Here is a 26,744-nt window from a genome sequence, read left to right on the forward strand (position 1 = left end):
TGGCGTTTGCGACGGCACTGGGGGGAGAGGAGCGACATGTCAAGGTGGACATGTCTTGGCACAGAGGCTTGACGTGCGCGCGCAACGCTTCCAGCTTGTCGGAGCCTCTGCGCCGGCCATTGGTTGCCTGCCTGGCACCGACACGCTCTGCTCCACACCACATCACCTGCAGATCCCTTTAGTCGTGCGCCATTGCATTGCATTCACATAAGTACACGGCATGTCCACGATACACGGCATGCAGCCACGCCTGGCGCTGCAACCCTCGCATTGCCGTCTCTCCCATCATCTGCGCCCGTCGCGCTGGTCCATTGCCTGTGTTTGCGACGTGCCCTGTCGTCCTAGACCATCGGTGCGCATGCCACCAACTGACTCCTACACACTTACACATTCACTGCAGACCCACAGACACAATCCTCTTCACCAGCCACATCTACGCAATAGGAATGTCCAGCCACGTTGCTGCTGCCACTATCTAATCTTCAGTCGGCAGAGAGCAAGGGTCCGCGCCTTGACAGTACACGTGACCTACAGGGCAAGGCATTGTTGAACATCTACTCCGACACGCAGTGTAAACTGCATTCCTCAAACTGCATTCCGCAACACCACCCATTGTGGAACCAACAAGACCAAGGCTGACTCATGGCAAATGCTTGTGCAAGCCTCGCTCTGGCCAAGTACTGTCTCTTCGTGATACGACCGCTACATACCTCACAATGCACTGTTTCTTCACGCAAGCATTCAAGGTTGGCTGCCTACTTACAATTCCTCATCATCTGTCTCGTCATCTTCGGCGTGGGCTGTTGCGCCTGAGGACTTTGCTGTTGCACCCTTGCTTCGCGTCGCTACTGTCCTTTTGCTGAATGGCAGGACTCGGGGCGGGGGAACGCCCGTAGTCTCTGCGCCTTCCGTCGTGCCACCGTGTGCAACCTCAGAACCATCCCCGACTGTTTCGGATGATCTCGCTCCTTGACGCGGGGCAGAACCAGTCTCTTCATCTGTTTCATCATCAGACTGCTCTGGTGTTACAGCATCTTCTACTTCTTCTTCCTCACGTTCCTCGTCTTTTGCTTGGTCAATCTCCATCTGGTCGCTGTCTGACTCGGGCTCTAGCACAGAAGCTGGCTGCGCTGTTTGCGACGAAGCTTTGCGCTTACTTGTTCGTGATGCGCCTGCCTTGCGCGCCCTGGTTTCTCCTCTTGTCGCTTGAACAGCGGTTGCTGCAAAGTAAAGAGTCAGTCTTGCAAATGTACTTTGGACGTCACACTGGCATTACCTGTCGTCTGGGCAACCTTTGCACCAGCCAATAGGCGGTTTTGGTCTCGGATCTTCCTCTTTTTGTCATTCAGCAGCTCCATAAACTGCTGCAACATGACAGATTCCGCCTCATTCTTGGTTTTGATAAAGTCATCGAGTTGCGCGGTCAGCTTGGCAACTGTGTTTTGCTCGCTACCTACGTGGGCCTCGAGTTCGGCCATGTGTTGCAATGTTTGCGCGTGTGCCATGGCGGAAGCGCGGGCCCAGTCGAACGGATTAAACTCAAACTCATCGTCCTGGGGTAAGACGATCTCGCCCAAGGTGACCTACACGGGTTAGGCCAGGCCTCTTTTGTTCGGTCGTTCAGCTAGCCCACCTTTATGGTTTGAACGTCCTGGCGGAAAGAGATGGCTAGTGTTCCACTCTTCAAAGTATACACCATGCGGACGCCCTGCAAGAGATGGGCATGTTGGCTTGCAGGCTGTTTCATCAAGAGGAAATGAGACAAAATTGTCGCCCACTCGTCATCGGTCCCTTTGAACTTGTGCTGCAATTCTGCAAGATTGCGGTACCGAACTGGGACCGGGGTTAGTAAATGAACTTTGTACCTGCTTTGTTTGCAACCAGGGCTTACTCGAGGCAACATATGGGCTTTCGCCCTCACAGCCCACCAGCCGGACATCGAGGGGATGGGTGCCCTCCTGCAGGACCTCGACAACGACCGCCTCGCCGCGGCCGTCGGCAGGCTCGACGGGGACGATGCAGCAACGAGTGGGCATTGCTGGGGCGTGATGCGTGAGGCGTGATGTGCAGAAGCTAGGCGGTGCTGCGGGAAGTTAGCCGGTAGGGCAGGTTGGGACGCTTGCAGGGCCCGGACGAGGATCTGAGCGGGTCCAGGGCGGGAGTTGTCGCAAGCGCAGCGGGTCGATGAGTGCTCCTGAACAGCACCAGGGACTGGCACCGATTGTTTAGCAATACGGCGCGCGGGGATGTTGAAACGGTAGTTAATTGACCATGTGAGACGGCAGGGCCATGGGGGTTTATATTGCAGGCTTTGGGGAGGCAGAGGCAGGCAGCATTGCTCCGGGTGTGCGTGGTTAGGGTTTAGTGTTTGTTGATGTCCAGGCATCCGTCCTGCACACGAGGCACGCCACCAGGAGGGAGGAGTCAGGGTCTGACGAGGGTTAGGGACCAGAGGGTGTGTGGGTGTGTGTGCGAGGTGTAGGGAGTAAGTAAGAGGGTAATGTAAAGTATATGTACAGATGCATTCCCTCGTTGCATTGATTTTATTCATTCATAAACAACTCTCTGCACACAAACAACAATAACAACAACAACAACAACAAGGACATGAAGCAAGCAAGCCAGCCTGCCACTGCAGCACCAGCAACATTGGTTCGCCAGCAATCCGCATGCCCGTCCGTTGTTTTTGCCCATTGCAGCCAATTACCAGTACCCTTCTCCTACTAGCAGGCCGTCGTCGCTGGCGTCGACACACCCACACAGGCGTGGCTAGCGGGCGGACCACGGGGCGCGCCTTCCTCGAGCTGCCCACCGCCTGGCTCGCTTGTGCTGCAGGAACCTGACAGCCCAGTGACCACCTTCGTGGCCCACCCCCAACCTCCTGCATTGCTCGCGAAGATCCTGCATCCAAACACGACAACACGCAATTGCGGTCATTCGCGCTGCCCCCCGAGCATGGCGGCCAACAACCGCTCCTTCGCGGCGCGCATCGCCTCCATCTCGTCCAACAGCTCCAGGATGGAGTCGTGGGACGACGGCGACTTCGACGACCGCTCCGACGGCCTGCTCTTCAAGAACTCGACAGTCCACTCGCTCTCGTCACGCATGAGCGTGCGTTCCGAATCAGAGTCCCAGGACGACTGGCAGTTTCTCATCTCGCCCGACGACCAGGCCACAAACGCCTCTGCCATCACCTCGGCCGCAAAGCAGGCCGGCATCCCCATACCCGCAAACGTGCCCTCGTCCGCCCTGCTAGGGGGGTCCATCAAGAGGCTGGGGAAAAAGAAGTCGACCAAGAAAATGGACGTCGACGACGACTGGGGCAACGACCTCGAGCTGCCCGCAAACGCCTCCGAAGGACTCAAGCTCAAGCCGCTCGCTGCTCGCCCGCCTGCTGACGATGCCGATGATGACCTCGACTGGGGCGAGGGATCATTGGGCATCCGTTTTGCAGGCACGCGACAGGCCACTCGCGGCGGACGCAGCTCCTCTGTCTCTGCCATGAGCCCTAGCCTGGGCAGCTGCATGACCATGGAGAGCGAGGAGGACGACCTGGGCGGCCTCGTCTTGCCCACCGAGCCCATGGACTTTAGCGCCCGTCTGGAGAAGCTCAAGAAGGCCGATCACCTACGTCAGCAGGACTCAACCCAGCGTGCACCCGAACTATCTCTCCTCCCACCGCTTCAGATAGGTCCGACATCTGCCCCAGCACCACCTACGTCGTTCCCTACACAAGAACCACCCCTATCACCCACCACTGGTCCCGCATTCTTTTCACCCTTGGGGAGCCCCAAGGCTCCATCACCCAAATCAAAGCCGGCTGCTGAGCCCGAGGAGGATTTTGAAGAGGGCTTCGAGTTTGGCACTGGTGAAATTCTGGACAGCAAGAAGCTCACCTTGAACAAGAACATCGTCGTAAAGAAGACCACCAACAAGGCCAATGCGCCACACGCCGCTCGTCCTGCGACCACGCTCACCTTTACCGACCGACCCACCATCTCGCGAATTCCAAGGCCACTACCGTCCATTGCCAGCCGCACCCGGCTAACTCCTGTCTACGAGACTGGCGCGTCAGCCTCGAACCAATCGTCAAGGACCATGCCCACAACTACTAGCGCACAGCTCCTCCGCGCGAAGCGCTCTGCTCCTGTTCTTCGCAACATAAGCTCGACCCAACCACCTCGCATGCCCTTCATCCCTGCTGGTGGTCCTTCATCCCAGTCCCACCACGTCATGGCCAAGAGTACTTCACAAACTCATCTTCGTCGAGACTCTGACTCTCGTCGTCCTCTCTCTCCTTCTATGCGGTCTTACTCTCGCTCATCTGGACATCAGAATGAGACACCGAGCCGCGCAGGGGTCCGACGCGATTTGGCACCCTCTGCACTTGCACGCAACCCACCCCCAAGAAAGCTAACCCAGCCCCAGCGCAAGCGAAACTTTGGGGATGGGCATGAACTTGACATGTTTGATGATCTACCCACCTCTGCTACAAAAGAGAAGCAATTCGAAAAGGTCCCACGTAATGTTGGCAGTAACAAATCCTTACGAACTCAACCTAGTAATTCCCGCTTGCCCATGCCTGACCGCATGGCGACGCCTCAGCCTCAGACTCCACGAAGTCCACCCAAGATGGACAACACTCCCCGATTTGCTCGAGATACTGCTGCTAGTAGGAACGCACGAGAGCAGCGATTGGCAGGCACGAGGTCAAGAGCGGATGGCTCCGTTTCCCAAAGGCCTGTGAGCTGGGCTGCTCAAGTTGCCTCTCGCAGCCCTCATTCTAGCCCAAATCACAAGAAGAAAGGCTTAGGGCAGAAACCTCAGTTGATCCGCCAGATGACCCAGCCTCAGTCCTATAGTATGGCACTCCACCACTACTATCCAGCTCCTACTGACCACTATGTAGACGAAAAAGGCATGACTTATAACCCTACTCTACAGCGATGGGAAGGTAACGAGGAGGAGCTCGTTTCCTTCTCCCACCCTAATACTTCCACTACTACTCTTGCCTTGACCACTGCCAGTACACCAACTTTTGCACCTCCCTCTAACCAGACGGGTCGCCCACACGATCGTTCGCAGTCCATCTCTCACATAGCGCTCTCGTCCATTCATGCCTCTCAAGCACACAGGAGCTTCTCGGCACGGGCAGCAAAGCTTGCCCAGCCGCCAGCGCCAGCGCCAGCACCATCTCCGCCTCGACCTGCATTGATATCACAAATCTCAGTGCCCCGAAGCGTGCAATATGAAGGCCGCATGGTGTTTGATCCTGTCAAGATGACCTGGCTCAAAGCCCCTCGCCCGATGAACGACGTTCGCTCACCATCCGAAGTCGACGAGGACGAGGACCCCTTTGCTGGCCTTGAAGACTTGAAAGACAACGAGAGCGTTGCTGGCGGCAACGGTATGAGTGGTTCCGGCACACCAAACCCCGAAGATCCCGCCTTTGTAGGCGAAGAGTTCGACGTCGGTCCCAGTTTCATCCGCCGCCAACGTGACGAAGAGGCCATCTGGCGCCGTCGAGTAGAAGGCTGGGTCGGCGGCCTTCGCGACAACGGCGAACATCCTGGCGGATGGCGATGGGCGATCCGCGACTTCGCAGCCAGCGCGCCTGCTGGTAATCCCGCGTTTTAACGACCTTGTATATGTGCATCCGCATTTACGATTTTATGATTGCATCCAAGATTCCCCTCTTTGGGCGCATATTGTGGACTTTGTTTCACAAAAAGTAATGACTTGCTTGGAATGTCTATTTGAGATATCCCCCCGGAGTGTTATGAAGGGCGTGTTTCAATGCCGCCTCACTCTTACGACGCATTTTACGACTTAATGACGGCATGACCGTATTACAGATGGGGCTTCATTGCTCGGACACATGACTCACGAAATTTCCTTTGTATAATGATCTGCGGCGTCTGGGTCATCTTCATTCAGTATATAAGAAAACATATTAATACTACATTGCTGCTACAAGTCGAGCATGAATACTGGCTGGTGGTGTTGGGGGAGCTAGCCAGTTTCGCCCCTATTGTGTGCAGCTTCGTGGCGCCATTGTCGCCAAGTCCATGCCGTCATCCCATTGGCGTCCTCGGAGTCATATTTGCGGGGCCGACAGCTCACATGCCCAACTCGACCCGCCGACCTGTCAGGCGTCACCGCTCCTCCCTATATCTTATAACATGTCGCTCTCCAACGACCCAGGCCATTACTTCCAAACGACGTACCGATTCTGCCCTTGTGCTTGTGCCTCTTGATCCCGGCTGATATCATGTAGCTCGGCACTTGAGGAGACAGCCCGCAAGGCTGCCAAATCGAAGAACACAAAGGGCAACCCCACCAAGCTTCCATCCAAGATCCTCGCCGTCATCGCGGATCCTCAGGATGAGCGCCATGTCTACGTAGCTGAAGCTGCAGGCAGCGTGAAGCATATCAATATTGAAGTCGGTCAGACATCTGCTTCCACGCTCCAGCTTCACCGCTGGACGTGATGGTAGCGATCCGTCGCTAACTGCTCTTCCGACAGACTAGCAAAGTCGTTGCTACTTTTTCCGGCCCCACGGCTCCCTTGACTTCCATCGCCGTGTCGTCAAAGTCCGATACGCTATTCGCGGGCTGCTGGGATAAGTCGATATGGTCGTGGTCACTCTCATCTCGGAAAGTGTCCACCCGCTTTCAAGGCCACAGTGATTTCGTCAAGGCCATCATATCCTTTACCTTGAATGGCAAGGAGGTTCTCGTCTCGGCCTCTCAGGATGCGAGCATCATAGTGTGGGATATAGCTGCTGGAAAGAAGCTGCACACACTCAAAGGACACACACGGGGCATCCTCGCTCTTGCACTAGACCCGGTTGACTATGAACCTGGGAAAGACACCGTCACCGTCTTCAGTGCCGGAAGCGATCGAGAGATCAGACGCTGGCAGATCGCATCTTCCTCGGCTCGTGAAATTCAGCCGTCACCAATCATTTCCCACGAGACTAGTATCGACGCTCTACATTTCGACGCTGACGGTGATCTATGGACTGCATCAGCAGACAAGACGGCAAAATGCCTATCTAGAGGCCGAGATTGGGAAGAAGATTCCAAGTTTGAGCACCCTGACTTTGTTCGCGACGTCGTGGTTGACGAAGCTGGCGGGTGGATCGTGACCGCATGCAGAGATGAAGAAGTCCGTGTATGGGAGAGAGCCAGTGGTAGATTGCACCACACTTTTAGTGGACACTTTGAAGAGGTCACAGGACTTTTCTTGGTGGGGCAGCGTCTAATCAGCGTCAGTATCGACGCCACAGTGAGACAGTGGAGCCTGAAACCACAAGAGCTTGCCAAGTCTATTGAGGAAGCTGAGAAGGAACGACTCGGAGAAGAGACAACAAAGGAACCAGAGCGAAAAGAGAGTCTAATGACCGTGGAAGAAGAAGCGGAGCTCGCTGAGCTCTTAGAAGATAGCGATTAGACATCGACTAGCGATCCGACGACCGGACATGCGTTACCAAGGTTTGCTGGGAAATTTCGATCCCGTTTGTCCGGTCGGCCCCTCTAGGTAAATTTCGAAGCGAGACGACTGGCTGAGACAGTCATGTTCCCTCCCACACTCCGGCGGTGACTAGCTCAAGGATGAACTTGTCTAGCTTTGCAACTGTAGCTTAGGCTACACACCTTCCATCTTTACGAGGGATTCTCGGTCTACGAGAAGCATCAAGGTCGCCCTGCTCACAGCTCAATCTTAGCGCCAATGTTCGTCCTGGGTCTGGAGACAGTTTATCTGTCCTCACGTTGGCCGTCTAATGCCGGATGTGGAACGGAATCATGGTTGACTTCCCCGTCTCTATGAAGAGAAGCTTGGTATTCCCCATTTTCCTATTTTGATTTGACTAGTGGTGCTGTTTACTGGCGTCTAGCACTCGTGCCATGGAGTTCGCCAGCACGGGCCTACAGCTCACCTTTCATCGACATGTGATCAACCAACAAGCGGCGCGTTCACTTTCACAGCAAAATATTCCTGGCCAGTTCACCCCTCCATCCCCCCAACTCACCTCACTCAGCCGTGCACACCATCTTTCTTTGTTCTCGCAACCATCCTTCCTTACCATTTCCTGAACACACTACCATCATCTGCCGAGCTAGCCTTTTGGCTTCCATTGAACGGAGTTTGGATTTTTCCAGGCATGCAACAAACCCTTCCGAGTTTCTTCCGACGACCTACACGAACGGACGTTCCGATCGATACCCCGCGATGAGCTAGTCTCAGCCTTTTTTTTTCTCGAGTCATGTCGTCACCAAGGGTGATGCGTGCCCACCGTAGACAAGGGAGAAGCTACTTCACGCCAGGGAGCGTTTGCCGCAACCCCGCTACCAGTGTCGCCTTTTCAGGTTGTCGTGTGTAGAAGATACCAGCAGATATGGAGCATCATGCTCTGGCAGGCCATTTGGTCCATGGTTCAATGTCGTGCGAGGATGCTTCTCCCTTGTGCCGGTGAAACCACATGTAGGAACTCATGGCTTTCGCCACGAAGGTGAAAGCACTGTTCTTGAGCTTTGTTCTTTCCCGTCGCTTAGTATTCTTTCGAAGCGCGCGATGGTGGGAAACAAAGGATATGAGTTTCGTATTCATTCTCAACGTGTTGACTATGACAGGCCTTCGGTCCTTGGCGTTTCGTTCAGCGTACAACAAGAATCGGCTGGCACGGTCAAGTCTGGTTTTTCGAGAACGGCATAAGACGTCGAATATAACCGGGCGATCTTTCTCGGAGTGTTCAGTTTCTGGTCGGCAAACGCTCAGAGGGTCTTTGTCATACAGCGTTCGCATCGAGACACCGACTATCTACCACGCAACAAGGTCTGACCATGTTGCGCTGTAGAGGCGCGAAATAACAAGGTGCAGCTCGTCAGTCAAGGTGAATTTCCCCCCGCCACCAGTGCTGTTTTTTCAGACAGCGAGCGTGGAAGATGCCTGCGATATTGAGTCTTTCTCGGAAGACTCTGACAGACCACATGGTCCATGGCTTTCTTTGGCTGTCATGACTCACCTTTTCGAAACCGACGAGGTCCAACGAGACATGCCCAACCTGAGGCAGCCCACTAACTTGACCTGTGGGAAACCCAGGCCAGATGACGTGAGAGCACTTTTGCGGAACCATAGATTTTCGGAACCTTTGGTCCATTTCGGCTCAGTCGAGCCTCACTTTTCGTGCTGGCGCTTTGAAGACCCGGCCCACCTCCAGCACGACAAAGATACTGTCCCTTATTCAGGGGTTGAGACTGGTTTGCTCCTTGTTTTCCATTCCGGCACGAGCTTTGGCCCCTCGCACTCGCTCGCCCTCACTGGTACCAGGTAGAGTATGCTTTTCTCACCCCACGATGGTTCGCGTGAGGAACCTGTCTGTCAGGGAAAGGCTTGCCTTATCCCCGCCATCAGTATCATCCTTTTAAGGAAGATGAGTATGGAAGATGCCTGCGATATTGAGCTTCTCCGGAAGTCTCTGGTAGACCTTAGGGTCCACGGCACTCTGCTTACAGGCACCCTCGGATGCACATCCCCCCGATGTCTTGGCTATTGTGCAGACCCCTCCTCCCCCACCCAACTTTCGTGCCCAGGTGCCACACTTTCGGGTACGCCCGCTTTTTCAGGTACGCCTGCTTCCTACGGGTACGCCCGCTCATTCAGGTCCGCCTATGTTCCGGATAAGTCCGCTTGTTCAGGTCCGTCCTACGCCACATAGGTTCGTCCGTGTGTGCCATCGAGTCGATGTATGTAACTACATCGGCGTCTTGTCCTGCAGGGAACGTTCGCGTATCCCCGCCGCCAGTGGATCGCTTTTTAGGGATTCGTGCGCGGAAGAGGCCTACAGATATGGAGCTCAGCGACTGCTTTCGAGTGGCTGCTGTGTCTCTGATAGACCGCATGGTTCTTGGCTGAAATGCAGACAAACCCCCAAATCACGAAGCCTCGGCCGTGCTATTTAGCACGGCCGAGGCTTCGTGAGCTATTTGGAGACACACCGCGATTGCGGTGTTCACACTTGTAAAAGTGTCAACACCCTTGACCGGTGTTTTTTGAGTTGGCCCTTGGGCTTTTCTGAGAAACCTTTTTTCCGAGAAAACTCTTTTACCGCCCTTTTGGGTATTCTGAGAAAAAACTTTGGCTCCTTGGAGCTTTCTGAGACCTGTCCTTTTTTGGGTATTTATACCCTTTGAGTCGATTCGTCGACAATGGCTGTCATGGCCATTGGTAAGGTATGCGGGGCAGCTGCTCACTTAAATGCTTGCCTGGAGAAGAAATGAGTCGCGGCGTTCTTTGAACATTGGCGTGACTGCAAGAGGTGGACGGGCGGTAGAAGTCGGACCCTTGCGCCTCCTCGTGGTGCCGCCTGGATAGTCGACCACTCTTTTTCATGTGCGAGAGAGTGGGAGATGAACTAGATGCTTGGGACGCAGCGTAAGTTGTTTTGATTGTTGTTTGTTGAGATTATCTCGCAGTATCCTTGCTCTATTGACGTTGAGGATTGAGGTGACTGCTCATGAGTAGGTATAAGACTAGGTGTGACTTGGGCTATTGAACAGATTAGGCTGGGATATAGGAAGAAGTAGGATAATTGTGATGCTAAGATATTTTCACACTCCTGGTAGACCATTGTAGTAACGCAAATATGATCAGTCTATTCTATAAACTACTTGCAAGGCAATTATATAATTCCCTTTCTTCCCTTGTAGTGAGAAACATCTCCCTCTAGCTAAGAACATACAAGCGCTCATAGCACTCTCCAATTTCTCAGCTGCTCGTCGGAGATACTTGCTCGGATTTCCATCAAGTTTACCGCATACCTTGGAGCGAAAAAAAACTCTCCCACAATCAACTATGGTGCCACTTGCCTCAGTCCTCCTAAAACCAAGCATCTCCCAACACACTCTCCGCCGACGCCCTATCCCCCGGCTCCAAACGTAGCATACTCCCGATCACCCTCCCCACCCTCTTTGTATCCTCCTTACTCAAATCCTGGTTCTTCTCTCCATCAAAATACACTTCCTCCAACCACTCCTGAAGCGACTGCTCCTCATTATCAACTAGTAGGTGTGGTGCGTGCATGGCATGCCATCCCTCCTGCCAACGGTGCGGTAACGTATCGCTGGTCATTTCTAGCATTTGGGATATGAGGATTGGATGGGTCATGAGGAAGGTGTCGAAGGGGGATTTGGGGTTTGGGCGGTTAGGAGCTCGAATAAACTAAATATCAACTGTCAGCATTCCATTGATATATTGGTTAAAGGGGAAAAGTGGGATAAGGAGGGGGGGGAAGGGAGAACGTACAACACAAGCCATACTCCAGAGGTCGACGCGGTGGTTGAGGGGGTCGTTGAAGAGGATTTCGGGGGCGCGGTGGTAGAGTGGGGTGTGCAGGGTGTGGGGAGGGTTGTTGGATAGGAAGGATTGACCGTGGTCGATGAGTTTGATTGGGGTGGGGGATGTTTGGGGGTTGAGTGGGGGTATAATGCGGGTCGGACGAGGTAGGTGGGGAAGTTGGATTCGAGGGGCTGGCGGTTGGTTCGTTGGACGGGAGCGGTTTCGGGTTCTCCTAGTTTCTGGAGGATATCCTGTTCGTGGGAGGTGGGGAGGGTGAAGGCTAGGTTGCGGGTGTGTAGGTCTGGGGACGGTAAGCAGAGAAAAGGTTTCGTAGGGAGGGTGGGGTGGCAATTCTCAATGTACCCGCATGTGCGATGTTGTGCTCGTGGAGAAAGGACAAACCAGTCAAGGTTTGTTTTGCAATTGTCTTTACAAGCGGTTCGGGAAGTCTTGTAAGGCCTGAACACCCGTTGAGGTAGTCTGCTACACTTGGCCCTAATAGTTCCGTTACGAGGCAATTATGGGTCCCGTTTGGACCATGGATCTGAAAGTAATCTTGCATTATCATGAAATGCTGGTATCCCGGCTGATTGGAACGTGCAAGACGGCCAACTCTCGACTGTGATGGGTTGTCTCGGATACGCATATTTTGATAGCGACAAATGTTTGATTCCTAGCAATATGTCAGTCTAAAATTCCCACAGTAGTATTTGGCAGATAGAAAGACCTGGTATCGCGCGCAGCCCAGACGGTCGAGTATCCGCCCCATCCCGATTTGTGTAGGATCTTGTATCTTTCGTTGTTCAGATAATCGCCTAGGTGAACGGGGTGGTATCCACCCTTGCAGTAGCGATATAATGGTTCAGCGTCTACGTCGCATCTGTGTGTGTGTGGACCAATCCGCCGGTAGTTTACTTTGCTGCGAGAGTTGAATTGTTGTAGAAGAAAATGAACATAGAGGCAGGGATACTCTCCATGATGGTACAAACACCAATGCCTTTCGGAACTGTAGGTTGAAAGGGCGAGCGCTTATTGTGGAAAAAGCCATGCTTCCGCACGCCGCGTGGGTTGGATTGCTAGAGACGTATAGATACTTAGAGTGGGTGGCGAGGGGAAGAGATGCCAACGGAATTATTTTTGCTCTTCTAATGAATGTCGAGGATTTGTAGGCGTAGATAATGGAATATTGCTATGTTCTGATTGAGTGACATGTGTGTTAGCTACAACTGCAGGTTACCTGGAGCGTCGAACAGCGAACTTGTGTTTTGATATTCTAGACGGGTCCTCATCTTTGAGAAGTATATTAATGGGCAAGCATAATTACAAGAGAGCAATGCGCTACTCGATTTCGTCCCTTCAGCATTTCCGTGGTTCTATATAGTGGGGCGTCCCATTCACCTACATGAGAGAGATTGGCAGCCCCACTCATTCCTCATTCTGAACCCTTCCACCGCTGCGCCCATAGTCCTTCAGCAAGATCCTTCAATCTATCACTCCGTCTCTGCATCATATCACTCCCCAACTGTCTATTGTATTCACAGACGTCATCAAAAACGTCCTCAAGTCTACACGTATCCCCACCATTCTTATCGAACGCGCAACGAAGACGCCGCTCCAACGCTTCAATATACAGAGGATAAAATCTGCAATCATTCCAACAAAGTGTCTGAAGAAACTTATCGACCCTGCGCCTGAAAATTTCGAACTCTAATCTTAGTATCCTATTTCCTATACACATGCGGCGCTCCGAACTCCGAAGGATATTCCGGATACGCAGCTCAGCGTACTCCCAAAACGACAGTGTACCGCTCCCTAGCCTCTTTCGTACAATATTCTCCTCAGCAAACAGCCTAGTCATGAGTTGTCTCCAGTCGAGCACAACGCGCGCGTTGTACGGTTTGGGTTCACCGTCCACGGCATGGAAATCGGCATGGTCGAATCGCGTTTCGGCACTGTTGATAAACGTATACCGCGCATCTGGGGTATCGAACCATATAACTTGGTCTTGCTGCGTCTCGCGCTTTATGCCGGTTCGCCATACGTCCACATCAGCGTAGTTGATTCTGCGGAGTGCCTCTTCTTGCCATTCCGAATACGACATATCCGGGTCGTCTTCCTCGCAGCCGTTGACCGAGCGCAACGTCAAGGTCAGTGAGGAGGACTTCCACGTGCTGTCTGCGGTCTGCTGGTACGGGGTCGCGATGAGATTGGGTTCCGTGTACTTGGTGATGGACTCTGCCTCTGTCCATTCAATGTGGAGAAGAGGGATAAAGGTAGTATAAAACACGCGCTCTGCTTCATATCGTATTCCACGAGCGACTTGGCGACAGGGGACCCAAAGGGTGAAGGGGTCGTCGATGTGTTGTAGGATTTCGGCCCAGATTTCGAGGGGGAGGGTCGACGCCATTGTGGTTTTTGCAGTGTTTCAATTGAGGATTAGAGAGGGAAATGCCTTCAACAAATACTGCATGGGCACGAACTAGGTGACGAATCGTGTAGTAAAGGCAAAGTTTATACGACGGGGCTTTGTGTAGTGTGCAATGACATTAGGCAGATACCAGGCAGAAGCCAGAAGGTGTTGGATGGACCCTTGCGATGTACCAGAGTGTGCAATTGGACAATGTGAGCAGACGGAATGAGAGAGCATATACTTTGTTTCATCTGCTGGCCTGAAATCGATATCGCTATATAATAGATGCTCCTCAGTATGGAGACTCTCCTTGCAGCATACCTGAAGATACGTAGTAGATCACGTGTTTTCGCGTTTAGCGCGTAACGCTAAAATAGCTGCTTATCTGCCCCCACATCTTGTCTCCACTTTCCCTCCATACAGGTCTTACACAAACCGATCATAGTTCAATTGGGACGGGTTCATCTCGATATCTTTGTTCCCTCTGCCATTGACTCGTAAAATCCTTATCTTGAGATTAAGAGAATTTGAAAATCACAATGACTCCCAGCACTCCATCCAAGCCATTCCGCTTCCGCGATCTCCCTAGCGAAGTAAGACCATGTGTTGGTGTGCTTACAGCATATGCTGATGTAGCTCCAACGTCTTCTAGATACGCAATAAGATCTACCGCATCATCTTGTGCGAGTTCGATCACTCACCCGGCGAATTCGGTATTGTGGATGATGACTTCATGGAAGACGTCCTACACTTACCGCGCGTCGAACATCGTATCGAGACGTCCATACTTCGGACATCGAAAGAAACATACCGCGAGGCTTACGATATCATGGTGAAGACCAACCGTTTTGTCAAAGTGACATCGGCGGAGGGTATGCCCGTTGTAGGTGCTCTTAGTGGACAGCAGACTCCAGTAGTCACTCAGGAAAAGTTTCTCGTCGACCAGTTCAAAGGGTATGTACTCAGTGTACACTTCGGTCTGAAGAAGCAGAGAGACAACAGGGCGTCGAGAGATTCGGCTTGGCATGAACCGCTGACAGCCATGATATTGCATCGGCATCTGGACAAACTTTGCCAAGGTATCAAAGATGGAGATGCACACTCACCAGGCTTCAGTGAGTCTCTCAAGATCTCAATCAGGATGGCACCTGTCCTAGATAATATACGAAGCAACAATATAATGCCCTCCTTTGATGGTTTCTTCTCAGAGAAGATGCAGAAGACCTTGTTCGCACCCCTCAGGGCCAATCTCCATGGGTACAAAGGGGTTGAGGTCAAGGGTCATGTTGATAGCGCCGTCGCAACAGCTCTGCGTCAAGATATTGCAAAAGATCCATACTCTGATCCTGCAGCGGTCCTAACCCAGTATATGACCGCAAAGGAGGAAGGAACTCGTCTATTCCAAGAGGGTCAAGTTGAACTTGGGTGTTTGCAATGGCAAGACGCCGCAGTCGAGATCGACATGCTGATCGTCTCAAGTTCTTGGCCTGATCTGGTTCGTCAAGGAAAACAGGAGTTTGTTTCGCAGCTTGCCCAAGTCTATTTCATTATGCGTCTCAACATCATCCACGTCCAGCTTTCCAATTGGTCGGAGAGTTCCTTCGTCGCTGAGGTACTGGCTAAAGACTCGCTGAACTGTGCCTTCGAGTCGCTTAAGCAAGATTATTGGATGAAGGGATATAAGCACGCCGTGGCTGTCGCGCACAAGGCGAAATTCTTCTTTCGGTATGCAACCTTTCTGAGGTTACAAGCGGACCCTAGCAACAAAGAACGAGCCCTGGGATTCATCAACCTGGCTCTGCGGAAGCAGCCTGGAGATCCGGGCATCTTGAGGGAGAAGGACAAGATCCTTGAATGGATGAGGCAATTGTGACGTGATTTGAGATGATCAGCGATGATACGGGGATAGAAGCGTCAACTTGGCTCGCGTTTTCGATAGCAGCGGTGTGCTTTGGGGGATTGAAATTGATGAAGTCATATTGTCGTACAGCTGATGATGTTTATTCCGGTGAAGACAGATAGAAAGGAGAACGCGTTGATCGTTGGTTTCCTAGTTTGCTGGGGCCGTGCCATTCGGTAACCGCCAAGACCATTACTAGTAGTCTGCGCTTTCCCTTCCCGGCAGTCAACATGTTACACGGCTTGGGACCAACTGCTTGACAATCTTCTCCAACGGTCCTACTCAATTGTGCTCAATTGTTTACTCCTTAATACACAATCACTTGCACCATGGCTGAAGATACCCCGCCTTTCCGTTTCATGGACATGCCCCACGAGATCAGAGATGAAGCATACAGTCATCTGCTGTGCGCGTACGAAGCCCCCCACCTATGATAAGTCGGGATATGCTAGTCTGAGAGACGAGCCTACTCTCACCTTTGTTGAGCACTCCATTGACATGGCTATCTTGCGCACTAACAACCAGATTTACCGCGAGGCCTATGATGTCATGGTGAAATCTAACCGATTCATTCGACTCAATTGCGCAATGTATATGCCTTTTCTCGAGGGCTTTGCAGGTCATGATATGCTAACTATGGCATGTGGGCCAATCCGTTCTGAGAAGCACGTCCGTTACAAGGACGACTTGACTGGACACTTCTCCGAGACTATACAGAAAGTATTTCTGGATCCCTTTCTTGCCATTCAAGATTATAGGGACGTTGAAGTATATGGATAAGTATCTCCTGAAGTGGCAGGCGCTTTCAAGAAGGAACTCGCTACGGATCGGACTAGTCCAGACCAGGTGCTGAAGTCGCTGGAATCAAAGAAAGACGAAGGACTTGGCTTCTATCGTAAAAGGGACTTCATACAAGCTAGTATATTGTGGGCAGAAGTTTCCATGGAGGTTGCCAGCCTTTGCAGGGGAAAAACCTGAGACAAGTTGCAAAGACCCGGTGGTGATAGTTTCATTGAGAGCATTGCTGATCTGCAATTCAAGACCGGCCTCAACGTGGCTCAAGCCACCATCAAAGTAAGAGATATGACTTTCAGAATGCTGGGTAAGAATAGAAGTAATCCAGAGCTACAACGAGACATGGCAGAGTGCGGATTGAAAATGTCGGCGGATGCGGCGGCTCCCGGGTATTGGCGGGATGGATACACATGGGAGTGTTCCGACGTCCTCCGAGCGAAGCTGCTATATCGCAGAGCCATGTGTGTTAGGATGTGGGGAACAATTGATGAGGCTGAGGATGCTTGTATATTTCTTAGGAAGGCGTTGGAGCTGGTACCCGACGACCCCGTGATGCTCCAAGAGAGGCGAAATCTCATGAAATGGTTCTTAGGAGAGTAGGCGGTGGTTGTGAAAAAACCACACTTGAAGGTGACATCACGAGTTCAAGCCCAATACATAGATTGTAATCTGGGATACGGTAGGGGCGTTGGGTAAAGTCTCCGTAAAAATTATTTCCTAGCAATTAATGACTACCTTTAAGCCTTTAACATCTTGCTAACACCTCACTCTCTCTTCATAACGCATTACGATCCCATTCAATCATCACCCCACTCCTCCCTAATCATCTCGGCCCCCTTCTCAGCAACCATGTAGATACTAGCCACAATATTCACATCAGGCAGCACAGGCACGATACTGCAGTCAACAACCCTCAACCCATCAACATCATACACCTTCAACTTGTTATCCACAACACCTCCCTTATCCTTGGGCAGCATGCGGTTAGTACCGGTGGCATGCCAATTAGGAATAGTATTCGCCTTGATATACTCCAAGATAGCATCATCGTCATCATCCGCGACGGCAGATCCAGGGCTCACCTCACCCGAGTTGGGGCCGATGGTGAACTGCGAGAGAGCAGGGTTTCTCAGGATCTTGCGCAGGTACTTGAACGACGCGATACCGACGGCGGCATCGGTGGGGTCGGCGTAGTAGTTGCTGTCGATGAGAGGCGCATCCGACATGGATCCCGTGCGCAGTGTTACGGTGCCGCGGGACAGCTGGACGAGGCTGGATGCGGTGACGGAGATGTAGGAGTCGTTGGAGCGGGGGGACCAGTACGGGGTGGGGATCCAGGGGTACCAGACGCTTTCGAAGAGGTACTCGATGTGGGATTGGTTTGCGAGACCGGCGTTGATGACGGCTTCGGCACCGATGCTGCGGAGTTCGTCTTCGCTGAGCTTCTGGAACCCGTTTGTGACGCCCGAGGGAGCGGTGTATGGGCCCGTGAGGTTCTGGTAGAACTTTGTTTGGGCAGCACGCAGGCTCTCGGGGGTGCGGGACATGTCTGTGGTTGAGGCGCTGTCTTGGGCGCGGGCCATGATGGAGAAGACCGAGTGGTCGTTGAGGTGCTGGCCGACGTTCTCGTTGACTACGAGGGGTGTGATGCCGACTTTCTCGAGCTCAGCCTTGGGGCCGATGCCCGAGACCATGAGCATTTGGGGCGAGTGGAAGGCACCCAGACTCAGGATAACTTCGTTGCGGGCTTTGACGGTATTGACGAAGCCAGTGGCGTGATGGACATAGCTAAGACCGATAGCACGAGGTCGGGCGCCGGTTGTGTCAAACTTGAGCCCGGTAACAGGGGAGTCGTGTAGGACCTTGAGGTTGGGACGCTGACGAGCCTGTTGATAAAATGTCGTGTAGCTTGACGTTCTTCGAAGGTTACCATTGAGTGTTGTAGTTCCGTGCTTGACACCGACACTGTCTCCAAGGTTCTGGTCCTTGACAATGGGAATGTTGAGCGCCTCGCTAGCAGCTTTAATGAAGCCTTCGGTGGCAGGGGGAACGTATCCTTGGAAACCGAGTTCAAGCGGTCCGTCCCCATAAGCACTAGCCTCGTAGGTCTTGTAGTCTTGGTTGAATGCTGCCAACGCATCCGATGAACTTGGTGAGACGATTTTGGTGCTCTTCACGAAAAGAGGCCACACGTCGCTCCAACCCCATCCGTCGTTTCCGAGTTCTTTCCAGTGATCGTAGACACTGGCTGAACCACGACCGTAGAAAAGACCATTGGTTGTGCTGGAACCTCCAAGACCCCTTCCACGAAGGTACTGAATGGTACGGTTGTTCAAGTGCACCTGTGGCTGAGTTATGAATCCCCAGTCGAGTAAGCTACCCTTGATGAACTGATTGCCTCCAGGAGACTCGTAGGCCAATACTTGTTCTGGACTTGGTCCAGCTTCAAGCACAAGCACGGAAAAGCGCCCAGATTCAGAGAGGCGATTTGCTAGTACCAAACCAGCCGTTCCTCCTACGTATTGTTAGTTATATATTTTCAATACATTAACAGATAACAATGAACACGGAAATAACTTCATAAAAGCTCCAGGTAAGGGTTGCAGTATGGATTGGAAATACGCAGCGAAACATACCTCCGGCAACAACGAAGTCGTACACTTCGTTGTATGATGCATCATCATCTGGAGCACTTCCGCGTGGAGTAGTAGCGTCTGCCCGCTTTGCAAACTGCGAGTTGTAGAAATCAAATGACGGCCATGCCGAAGTGACATGTAGCAGTGAAGACAGCGTCAGCAAGACGCATGTCGATGCTTGACCGACAGTCAAGTGACGCATCTTGAAATAAGTTTAAGGTATACTAGAGTACTGTCTGGGCTATGGGGTACTAATATCGATTAAGATGGACGCTCTGAACATATAGCCCTGGCCTTGGAGTGAGAGAAAGGCACGAATGCGGACATCAGGCAAAAGTTGGAAAAGATACAAGTCTTTATACTTCTCAGTTCATGATTTGACTTGAGCAACTATTTGCCATTCCCGGGGGCCAAGCACGGGTGCTCAGGATTTCTTGGACCTGGGTAGGCAAAAAAGCAGTGCCTTCGTAAGACACAGGCTTACGGCTGAAGCTTCGTAGTTGGCTAGGCTGATATCCCGCATACCCTTGTCAGGGCTGATATATCGTAAAGTTTCGGTCCAAGTTAGTACCCTCGCAGGTGGGGCCATCTTCTTTAGTCAAGATCCAGCCGAGAGGAGGAGGTATATATGCCTTCTTGAAAGATATTTTGCATAGCCATTTATGACCAGACCTCGACCTCTGGCGACCAAATTTGTATGAACCTACTACAGAAGATCCGTAAGCTGACACCTCAACAGAGCCACCAAAGGTACCGACAGGAAGTACACATGTGTACCACCGAAATGCAACGACTACACATTGGGTAGACGACGGTGGGGCCAAGCCGCTATTGGTCATTGCCCAGTCTAGTACCGTCACGCAAGATCGAAGCTCAGTGTCGATCGCCAACTGTCGATGTGAGCCCACCCAGCGGAACTGCGCGGAGTTCTCAAAGGTTAAAAAAAATACTTGATTGTTGGTACTAGACGGCGATGACAAGTGCCAATGCTGACCCAGCGCCCGCCGGGCGTGCGGGGAAGCCAAGCAAGGGCATTCCCGTGGTACCTACACACGGCGCTACGCGCAACCCGTGAATAGAGCCCCGGAGCAATTGAAAATTCATAGTTACTACGAGGTATACTCGTAGCAAAGCCACACATGCAGGTCCGGCATTATCGGATAGAATTGGGATCGACGCCTATAGTATGACCGAAGAGGCGGCATAGCTTTTGCAAGGTGCACAACGTTAGAATACCACGGCAATGGCGTAATGGCGTCACGCCTCACCCATAATTGGTGCTGAGCGGGACTTGCGGTAGTTGTCGGGAGACCGGAGCGGCGATGAGAGGGGTTCTCTTTCGATCAGGTTGCGGGAACCCTCTAGTTCATTGGCTGAACGAACGGGGTCCAAGAATTGTCTTGCCTTAGCAGATGTCTTTTATAGTGAGGCTAGGTGTTGGGTCTCCCTTATGGAAGGAGATGAATTGAGTCTACCATGCAACAGGAGATGAGTATACCTTGTAAAAAGGAGATGAGTCTACTTATCTTGTGAAATGAGATGAGTATTCACAAAGTATGTTTTGATGCCTGTTCGATAGAATAAGCAATTTCCCAGAACCTGGGGAGCTGGGGGAGGGATGCATTCGGCGATGCAGCAAAACATTGTGGTACGGGTGAGCTCCCCTAGGCAACGCAGAAGTAATGCATGTCTTGCGTACAGACCATGCTACATTGGGAAGAGACGCGTCGTTGTCCAACACATCAATATCTTGCAGCTGTCTCAACACCAAATCCATGGGTTTTCAGCTTTTCATACCACATACGGCCAAAGTGTAACGGTATACAGAGTTCGTGGTACGTCACGTGACGAGCTGACGAGCTTAGGGCCTGTTCGGTTCCGGCTCGTTTTCCGTTTGGCTATACCTAACCCAGGCTCCGTCAGAAAAGTCGGAGATGAAAATGGATATGGCATCGTGTTCGGTACAACGGGTGTCTGGGCGCCATCGTGTCGACGGAGCTCCACTCCGTTAGCCCAGCGCTAATACAAGAAGCCGTATGTCGTGCAGTTTTAACGCACGGCTTTCCGTCTTTCAGCCAAGAGGTCCTCTGTTTTCTAGCTAGTAATGGGAGTCAAGACCACCAGTGAGATTTTAAAACTCCGTTTAGCTATGTGGCCAGGCCTCTCCGTTTTCTGTCCCAATCTGGATATACACAGCTGCAACGCTAACCGGTATTTACTGATCTAAAATGGTGGGTAAATGGAGACGGATAACAGAGTGAGTAACGGAGCTGAGGTCAGAGAAAAAGGGGGCTTACGGTGGGTGGTGGACGCAAGCCTAAGCGCCAGGGTTGGTGATTTCAACAACATTAGATGTAAAGATCAACACGATCTCGTAATAAGAGCAAGACGACCTGTGGGACTAGAAATGCAACCTACTACCTAACTCGGGATTTAGGAAAAGAGGCCATGGTATTGGCTGATCTTTTCGTACTAGGTTCTTCGCTTTATGAATTTTCAATCGGTTCATGTCCGTAGCGTAGCATTATCATAATGTACAACATAGAACTCACACTAATCTAGTCCCCTTTAGTTAACCTCCAACCATTTTGCTGGGGTCTCAAACTTATTTCCAAGTCCTTCGCACAAGTCAGCATCTCGCTCTTTCTAGTCATTGTTCCGCATTGCTGGCGAATCGCTTCATCCAACCCTCCAAAGAGCACTGCCAAACTCGAAGATTTGCACGTCCTTTTTCCATACTTGGCCTCACTACGGTGTATCTTCCAGGCCGTAATGGCAAGGAAAATGCACGTCATGGCCACGATGCAAGCTGGGAAAGCGACCCAGCCCCACCGCACTTGTACGCACGTGTCAGTCTGCACCGCGTCGCCTTGGACAAAACCGAACTTCTCGCTCCTCTTCGTGCCGAATAGTCGAATGGAAGCTGACATTGATCTCGTCAATCGCGCCGTGAAGGCTTCGACTGAGTCCAGATTCGCGGTACCATTTCGGTAAAGATTCTTGGTCCAAAGCTCACCGTAGGAAGCGCTTGGGCTTTGAGGACCGTATGCTAGGACGAGTGATTTTTTATCAAATTGATCTTCGAGGCAGTACATGATCGCTCTTTCAGTGGATTGGTCTATAACCCATACACAGTCTTCTGGATACCATTGGAACTCATCAGGGTCGTCGAGGTATCTTCCATCGATCCATAGAGTGTTATTAAAGACTGGGACTGGAGTCTTTGAAGAGTACATTGAACTGTATGTGCATGGCTCCCAAGTACCATTGCGCAAAGTTTTCGTAGATATATATGTGAAGGGAAACTTGACGGAGCCTGGTGAGTTGGGGCCCGATAGGGGTTCTGCCGACAAAACAGTCTCTTGCAAATCGGATAGCTCGATGCTTGATTCGATAGTTTGAATAGACGGCCATATACGGCATTCTGCGGCAAAAAGGATGGTTAATGTTTTTAAAAGAGGCATCTACGGTATTGTAATGCGCCCAGTCCACAGTGAGGGTAAGAACAGTGAAGCTAAAGAAGGTTGACTCTTCGGTGCCCGAAGACCAGTATTCTGGGAACCGAAGTTTGTTATGGGCAATCGACGTGGTCCGAAGTGCTTCAAAATCAGCTCTAACTCCTGTCGAGAAATTACCCAATCTGGGTATATAGTACACTGAAGACTGCTGAAAACGCCTCGTCTCATTCGTAACATCAACGCAGGATGACTACATAGCAAGGGTTTGGAAATTTGCGTTTGACCCGGGTGCCGATGGGAAAGTACAATTACCAGTAGAGCACTCATACCCAGTAAGGCTCTGCTCACTGGGGAGGCCAATATAAATCGACGCGGCAATGTCAGAGTCGAGGACCTCTCCACCTCCACCAGTATGGGTTGACATCTCTGTCATGTTCGTTGCGCGGGGTATGCGCGCTACTGAGCTTGTGGAGACTTTGTGACAAGATATTGGGCGAAGAATTCGCTGAGTGAATGGATCGATAGCGAATGCGAGAATTGTGATTCAGGCCCCGAAGGCAGCTAGATGACTGTAACACTTATTAGTAAGATCCATCATTAGCTCACCACCTACATACCGACTTTGTAAGCGGAATACAAGTAGTAGAGATCCTAGGGTTCCTCTGCTGGTAAGGTTAAATTTCTCGAAGCCAGTTAGTGGCTTGATATCAGAGAACCATTGCCATTTTAGCTAGCTTATCCCTGTCCACACGTATATGAGTAAACCGAAAAATTTGCCTTTCCAGGTGCGTACCTTCGGCGACTGGTAGAAGAATTGAAGCCTTGATCGCCGCAGCGAGTACAGCGACTAATGCGTTGATGGAGATGTGGAGCGGCAGGTTCGTCCAGACGGAGCCGTCAAAATAGCGGAGGACCGATATGAGGCATATCAACGCAATGACAGCCACAGCGCAACTAAGTGCTTCAGAGATCCAGCTGTCAGCCCAGGAGATAGCAAGTTTCTTCAAGAGAGCATAAACCGAATCGTTCCATTTGGTTTGGTTTTTAGCCGTCAAACCTGCTGTATACTTTCGATTTCGATTGGATCCTGGATCTATCTCCACTACTGACTGTACATTTTGCTCGACTTTCGTATGAAGCTTGTAGCCCGAAATCTCGATAGGTTCTTCATACCATACTTGAGTACCGTCGTCTGGTGTCTCTGCTGCTTGTGAAAGGCTTCCAAAAGATCCCTGGGTTGGGGACTCTTTGGGGGGCATTGTTCACGATGATTTGGCACAAGGCTGAGTGTGTAGAATGTGTCAAGAATGCGTTGTTCCAGAACGCTACTGCTGCATGCTATTTCTATTTGTAATCCAGTGTACAGCCCCCAACTTACAAATATAGGTCAAGATGCGCTCGCTTACAGCGTTATCGCACAGTATAACGCCCTCGTGACGCTTTGCCACCGGCTGAATCCACTACAAATGATAAGTGGGCTATCCAACTATCCTTAACTTTACCTACTGCGATGTGAGACACACATGGTAATAAGCCACTTAGACACGAAGAATTCAGAACATCACTCTAGCGTAAGAGCTTCATTCTGGGAAGACATCAACTCGTTTCATAGCATTTGCAGATTCCTATGCCAGCTCATGGCCGAGATTTTTGCTATATTGTTCATGAACACGTGTAGTATCTACTTTTTTTGAACAGACGCGTCGGACTAAGATGATGTTGATTGGCATATAAGGAAGCATACCCATTGCTTTGCAGATGCTCTAAGAATTCATTTTGTATTGGTACATGGCATGTTGAATTACAATTATGAAGCCGTACAACTTTACACTCGACGAACTTGTCAGTGGCAGCTGTGGCAATCGTGATCGCGTCGTATGATAACTGCTCATCTCCGAGAAAGAACATCCTGTGCACCGTCCTTCACTCTCTGTGCAGCATTGGCGACGCTGTCCTTGCTAAGGCCGAAATGCGAGCCGAGACGTTCCTGCAATTATATTAGTATCCTGGTGCTGTTCAAGTCACAATGAAGAGCTTACCTGCTCAGCCCCCATACCGCTGCCAGCCATCAATTTGGCCCTCTGTCGACCATCGTAGCCCAGGCCATACCAGCTAGCATTCTTCTCTCCATTGGCGACCACGCTGCCTGCTGCCTGGACGGCCTTTACGGCATCAAAGCTGTGCAGCGCGGGACTAAAGTGCGCGTTGTACCTGTCCTGCTCAGCACCATCACCCTGGTACTTGGCAGCCTCTTTGATAGCCCTGTAGCCCCGGTCGCCAATGCTGAGATGCGAGGCATAGCGGTCTTGTTCTGCACCCGAGCCGGCGGCATTGGCTGCGTTCTGGAGCTTATCAAGGCCCCGGTCGACACCGCGTTTGATGGCATCCGAGGAAAAGTGCTGGGCGTATCGGTCTTGCTCGGCACCAGAACCTGACTTTGTTGTGACGTCGGGGTTGACAGGATGCGTAGCCAGAACAGACTTCTCGTCGGAGCTAAACCAACCCATTGTGAAGTAAATTGAGATGAAGTGGGATGAATTAAAGGATGTAGAGGTGGTAGTTGTCAATTGAGAGCTGAAATTGAGATTGCAAAGTAATGAGAAGGAAGTGGACAAGAAAAAAGTCGTGTTATGTAGTATGGGGAGCTTCAGTTGCGGAACGATGACGTAGGAACTAGCAAACTAGCGCGCATATCCTTGTCGCGTCCCTGATTGTCGCGGGGGACTCACCACCAAGGTTCCGTGCCTCTGGAATGCGCATGCATTAGCACGTGATATAATTGATTTGACATCTTGTCGTACAGTTCCTTTTTGACTTCTATTCTGGACTTGCAACTTGATGCTCGAATCTACAGATGAGGTTTACATTATTCACCTGTTCAGTTGTAGCGCTGACGCAGTAACCACAGGTATGAGGTCATATGTAGCCTAACCATATCTGTACATGCCACCATATTCTTTCTGCTACTAACTAGCTCCGGACAATAAGAGAGAAACGAGGAGATTGCTAGCAGAATCAGTTCGACAAACAGGTGGTAACTTTAGACCCTTCCATACGACTAGCAGATAGCCTATTCACAATACGTCTTAGCTATCATGATGATTTCGTTCGCACTTTTACCTGGGTATTTCCGATCGTAAGCCTTTGCCTCTCTAAACTGAGCGTTGAAGTTGTTCGCTGCGACAAAGGAGCGAACTGCGGTGTCCATGCTCTCCAGTAGGCTAGCCTTGTCTACCTGGTATGCTTCCTCGTCTAGACCGATAATCTCGGCGAGCTTCTTGTGACCAACCGCCCACTTTGTGATCGCTTGATCGAGGTTGCCAGCCGCGAGCATTCCTACCCTGTAACTAAGGCCATCCATACCTTGAATTTTGCTCGCCTTGTCGAGGAGATATTTGAAGTAACCGAGTTCATAGACTCTTGCGACAACTGCCATGTGCATGTTCTCATAATCTCTCCATTTCCATAACGCTCTACGGATTCCGTATTGTGCACCGGTAATGTCAATGATCCACTGCGTTTTCGTCTTCTCGGACCTGATGCGAAGAATTGCATGCCTGTAATTTGGCCAGTTCGCATTCGTGCCGGCACCCTCACGGGAGATGGTCACCTTTTGACTAATCAACCGAAGAAATACTTCAAGTTCCTCAATTTCAACCGGCATTCCTATCAAAGGGTTGTTAGTGAAGTGCCGTAAAAACTTGATGAAGGCCAACTACCTTCAGTAAGGGCTTTGATGAGGCCATGTAGGTGTGCCTGTGGCTCGTCGCAATGCATAGCAACGAGCGCTGCTTCACGAACATTTTGGGATGTTGCCATATGTGCAGGAAAATTGCTGAAGTGACTGCTGCTCTTTGTCTTATCTGCTCAGTGGATCTCCAGACCGTCAGGTACCTGGTCAATTCTCACCACAGGGATGTCCCAAGTCGTTTCGCGGAAGTTGAGGTAAGCTTGCCGAGCGATTTCGGCGATTCGGGTAAGGGCTTTCTCCAGTTGGGCGTCCTTGCATGCGTTCTTGTGATTTGGCCTATCATTCTTCTGGCACACTTGGCCACAGTAGTAAACTGAGTAGGTATCTGATTTGCAACCGCCACACACATCGGAAGCTGGTTTTTTGCATGCAGCACAGATCCCTTGCGGTTCGGGAGGCATTCTGGAGTCAGTGGAATGGAAAGGGAAATAATCAGAGACGATGTTGTGGCTT

General features: G+C 51.4%; 11 protein-coding genes across 11 annotated transcripts; 4 read left to right on the forward strand and 7 right to left on the reverse strand.

Annotated features, from left to right (window-relative positions):
* Nucleotides 1–759: 759 nt before the first annotated feature.
* COCVIDRAFT_85199 (hypothetical protein) lies at nucleotides 760–2,036 on the reverse strand (the record flags this gene model as incomplete). The annotated part of the gene is made up of 4 exons (XM_014706427.1): nucleotides 760–1,220; nucleotides 1,277–1,583; nucleotides 1,634–1,833; nucleotides 1,892–2,036. 4 exons carry the CDS (start codon nucleotides 2,034–2,036, stop codon nucleotides 760–762), a joined length of 1,113 nt encoding a protein of 370 aa, XP_014561913.1.
* A 919-nt stretch (nucleotides 2,037–2,955) lies between these two features.
* On the forward strand, nucleotides 2,956–5,637 carry COCVIDRAFT_85496 (hypothetical protein; the record flags this gene model as incomplete). The annotated part of the gene is made up of 1 exon (XM_014706428.1): nucleotides 2,956–5,637. One exon carries the CDS (start codon nucleotides 2,956–2,958, stop codon nucleotides 5,635–5,637), a length of 2,682 nt encoding a protein of 893 aa, XP_014561914.1.
* A 545-nt stretch (nucleotides 5,638–6,182) lies between these two features.
* On the forward strand, nucleotides 6,183–7,456 carry COCVIDRAFT_85631 (hypothetical protein; the record flags this gene model as incomplete). Its single annotated transcript, XM_014706429.1, has 3 exons — nucleotides 6,183–6,223; nucleotides 6,278–6,443; nucleotides 6,527–7,456. 3 exons carry the CDS (start codon nucleotides 6,183–6,185, stop codon nucleotides 7,454–7,456), a joined length of 1,137 nt encoding a protein of 378 aa, XP_014561915.1.
* Nucleotides 7,457–10,882: 3,426 nt separating this feature from the next.
* Nucleotides 10,883–12,389, reverse strand: COCVIDRAFT_33148 (hypothetical protein; the record flags this gene model as incomplete). Its single annotated transcript, XM_014706430.1, has 5 exons — nucleotides 10,883–11,224; nucleotides 11,503–11,642; nucleotides 11,705–11,955; nucleotides 12,069–12,210; nucleotides 12,257–12,389. 5 exons carry the CDS (start codon nucleotides 12,387–12,389, stop codon nucleotides 10,883–10,885), a joined length of 1,008 nt encoding a protein of 335 aa, XP_014561916.1.
* A 384-nt stretch (nucleotides 12,390–12,773) lies between these two features.
* On the reverse strand, nucleotides 12,774–13,442 carry COCVIDRAFT_33149 (hypothetical protein; the record flags this gene model as incomplete). Its single annotated transcript, XM_014706431.1, has 1 exon — nucleotides 12,774–13,442. One exon carries the CDS (start codon nucleotides 13,440–13,442, stop codon nucleotides 12,774–12,776), a length of 669 nt encoding a protein of 222 aa, XP_014561917.1.
* Nucleotides 13,443–14,290: 848 nt separating this feature from the next.
* Nucleotides 14,291–15,624, forward strand: COCVIDRAFT_85228 (hypothetical protein; the record flags this gene model as incomplete). Its single annotated transcript, XM_014706432.1, has 2 exons — nucleotides 14,291–14,344; nucleotides 14,404–15,624. The coding sequence occupies 2 exons, from the start codon at nucleotides 14,291–14,293 to the stop codon at nucleotides 15,622–15,624; spliced, it is 1,275 nt and encodes a 424-aa protein (XP_014561918.1).
* Nucleotides 15,625–16,035: 411 nt separating this feature from the next.
* On the forward strand, nucleotides 16,036–16,431 carry COCVIDRAFT_85519 (hypothetical protein; the record flags this gene model as incomplete). The annotated part of the gene is made up of 1 exon (XM_014706433.1): nucleotides 16,036–16,431. The coding sequence occupies one exon, from the start codon at nucleotides 16,036–16,038 to the stop codon at nucleotides 16,429–16,431; it is 396 nt and encodes a 131-aa protein (XP_014561919.1).
* An 812-nt stretch (nucleotides 16,432–17,243) lies between these two features.
* COCVIDRAFT_33151 (GMC oxidoreductase) lies at nucleotides 17,244–19,284 on the reverse strand (the record flags this gene model as incomplete). The annotated part of the gene is made up of 2 exons (XM_014706434.1): nucleotides 17,244–18,961; nucleotides 19,083–19,284. The coding sequence occupies 2 exons, from the start codon at nucleotides 19,282–19,284 to the stop codon at nucleotides 17,244–17,246; spliced, it is 1,920 nt and encodes a 639-aa protein (XP_014561920.1).
* Nucleotides 19,285–21,640: 2,356 nt separating this feature from the next.
* COCVIDRAFT_22133 (hypothetical protein) lies at nucleotides 21,641–23,799 on the reverse strand (the record flags this gene model as incomplete). Its single annotated transcript, XM_014706373.1, has 2 exons — nucleotides 21,641–22,506; nucleotides 23,334–23,799. 2 exons carry the CDS (start codon nucleotides 23,797–23,799, stop codon nucleotides 21,641–21,643), a joined length of 1,332 nt encoding a protein of 443 aa, XP_014561859.1.
* A 629-nt stretch (nucleotides 23,800–24,428) lies between these two features.
* On the reverse strand, nucleotides 24,429–25,047 carry COCVIDRAFT_85435 (hypothetical protein; the record flags this gene model as incomplete). Its single annotated transcript, XM_014706435.1, has 2 exons — nucleotides 24,429–24,527; nucleotides 24,580–25,047. The coding sequence occupies 2 exons, from the start codon at nucleotides 25,045–25,047 to the stop codon at nucleotides 24,429–24,431; spliced, it is 567 nt and encodes a 188-aa protein (XP_014561921.1).
* A 563-nt stretch (nucleotides 25,048–25,610) lies between these two features.
* COCVIDRAFT_85493 (hypothetical protein) lies at nucleotides 25,611–26,692 on the reverse strand (the record flags this gene model as incomplete). The annotated part of the gene is made up of 3 exons (XM_014706436.1): nucleotides 25,611–26,206; nucleotides 26,257–26,403; nucleotides 26,425–26,692. 3 exons carry the CDS (start codon nucleotides 26,690–26,692, stop codon nucleotides 25,611–25,613), a joined length of 1,011 nt encoding a protein of 336 aa, XP_014561922.1.
* Between the last annotated feature and the right edge of the window lie 52 nt (nucleotides 26,693–26,744).

Source organism: Bipolaris victoriae, assembly GCF_000527765.1.
Source record: "Bipolaris victoriae FI3 unplaced genomic scaffold scaffold_3, whole genome shotgun sequence".
NCBI lineage: Eukaryota > Fungi > Ascomycota > Dothideomycetes > Pleosporales > Pleosporaceae > Bipolaris > Bipolaris victoriae.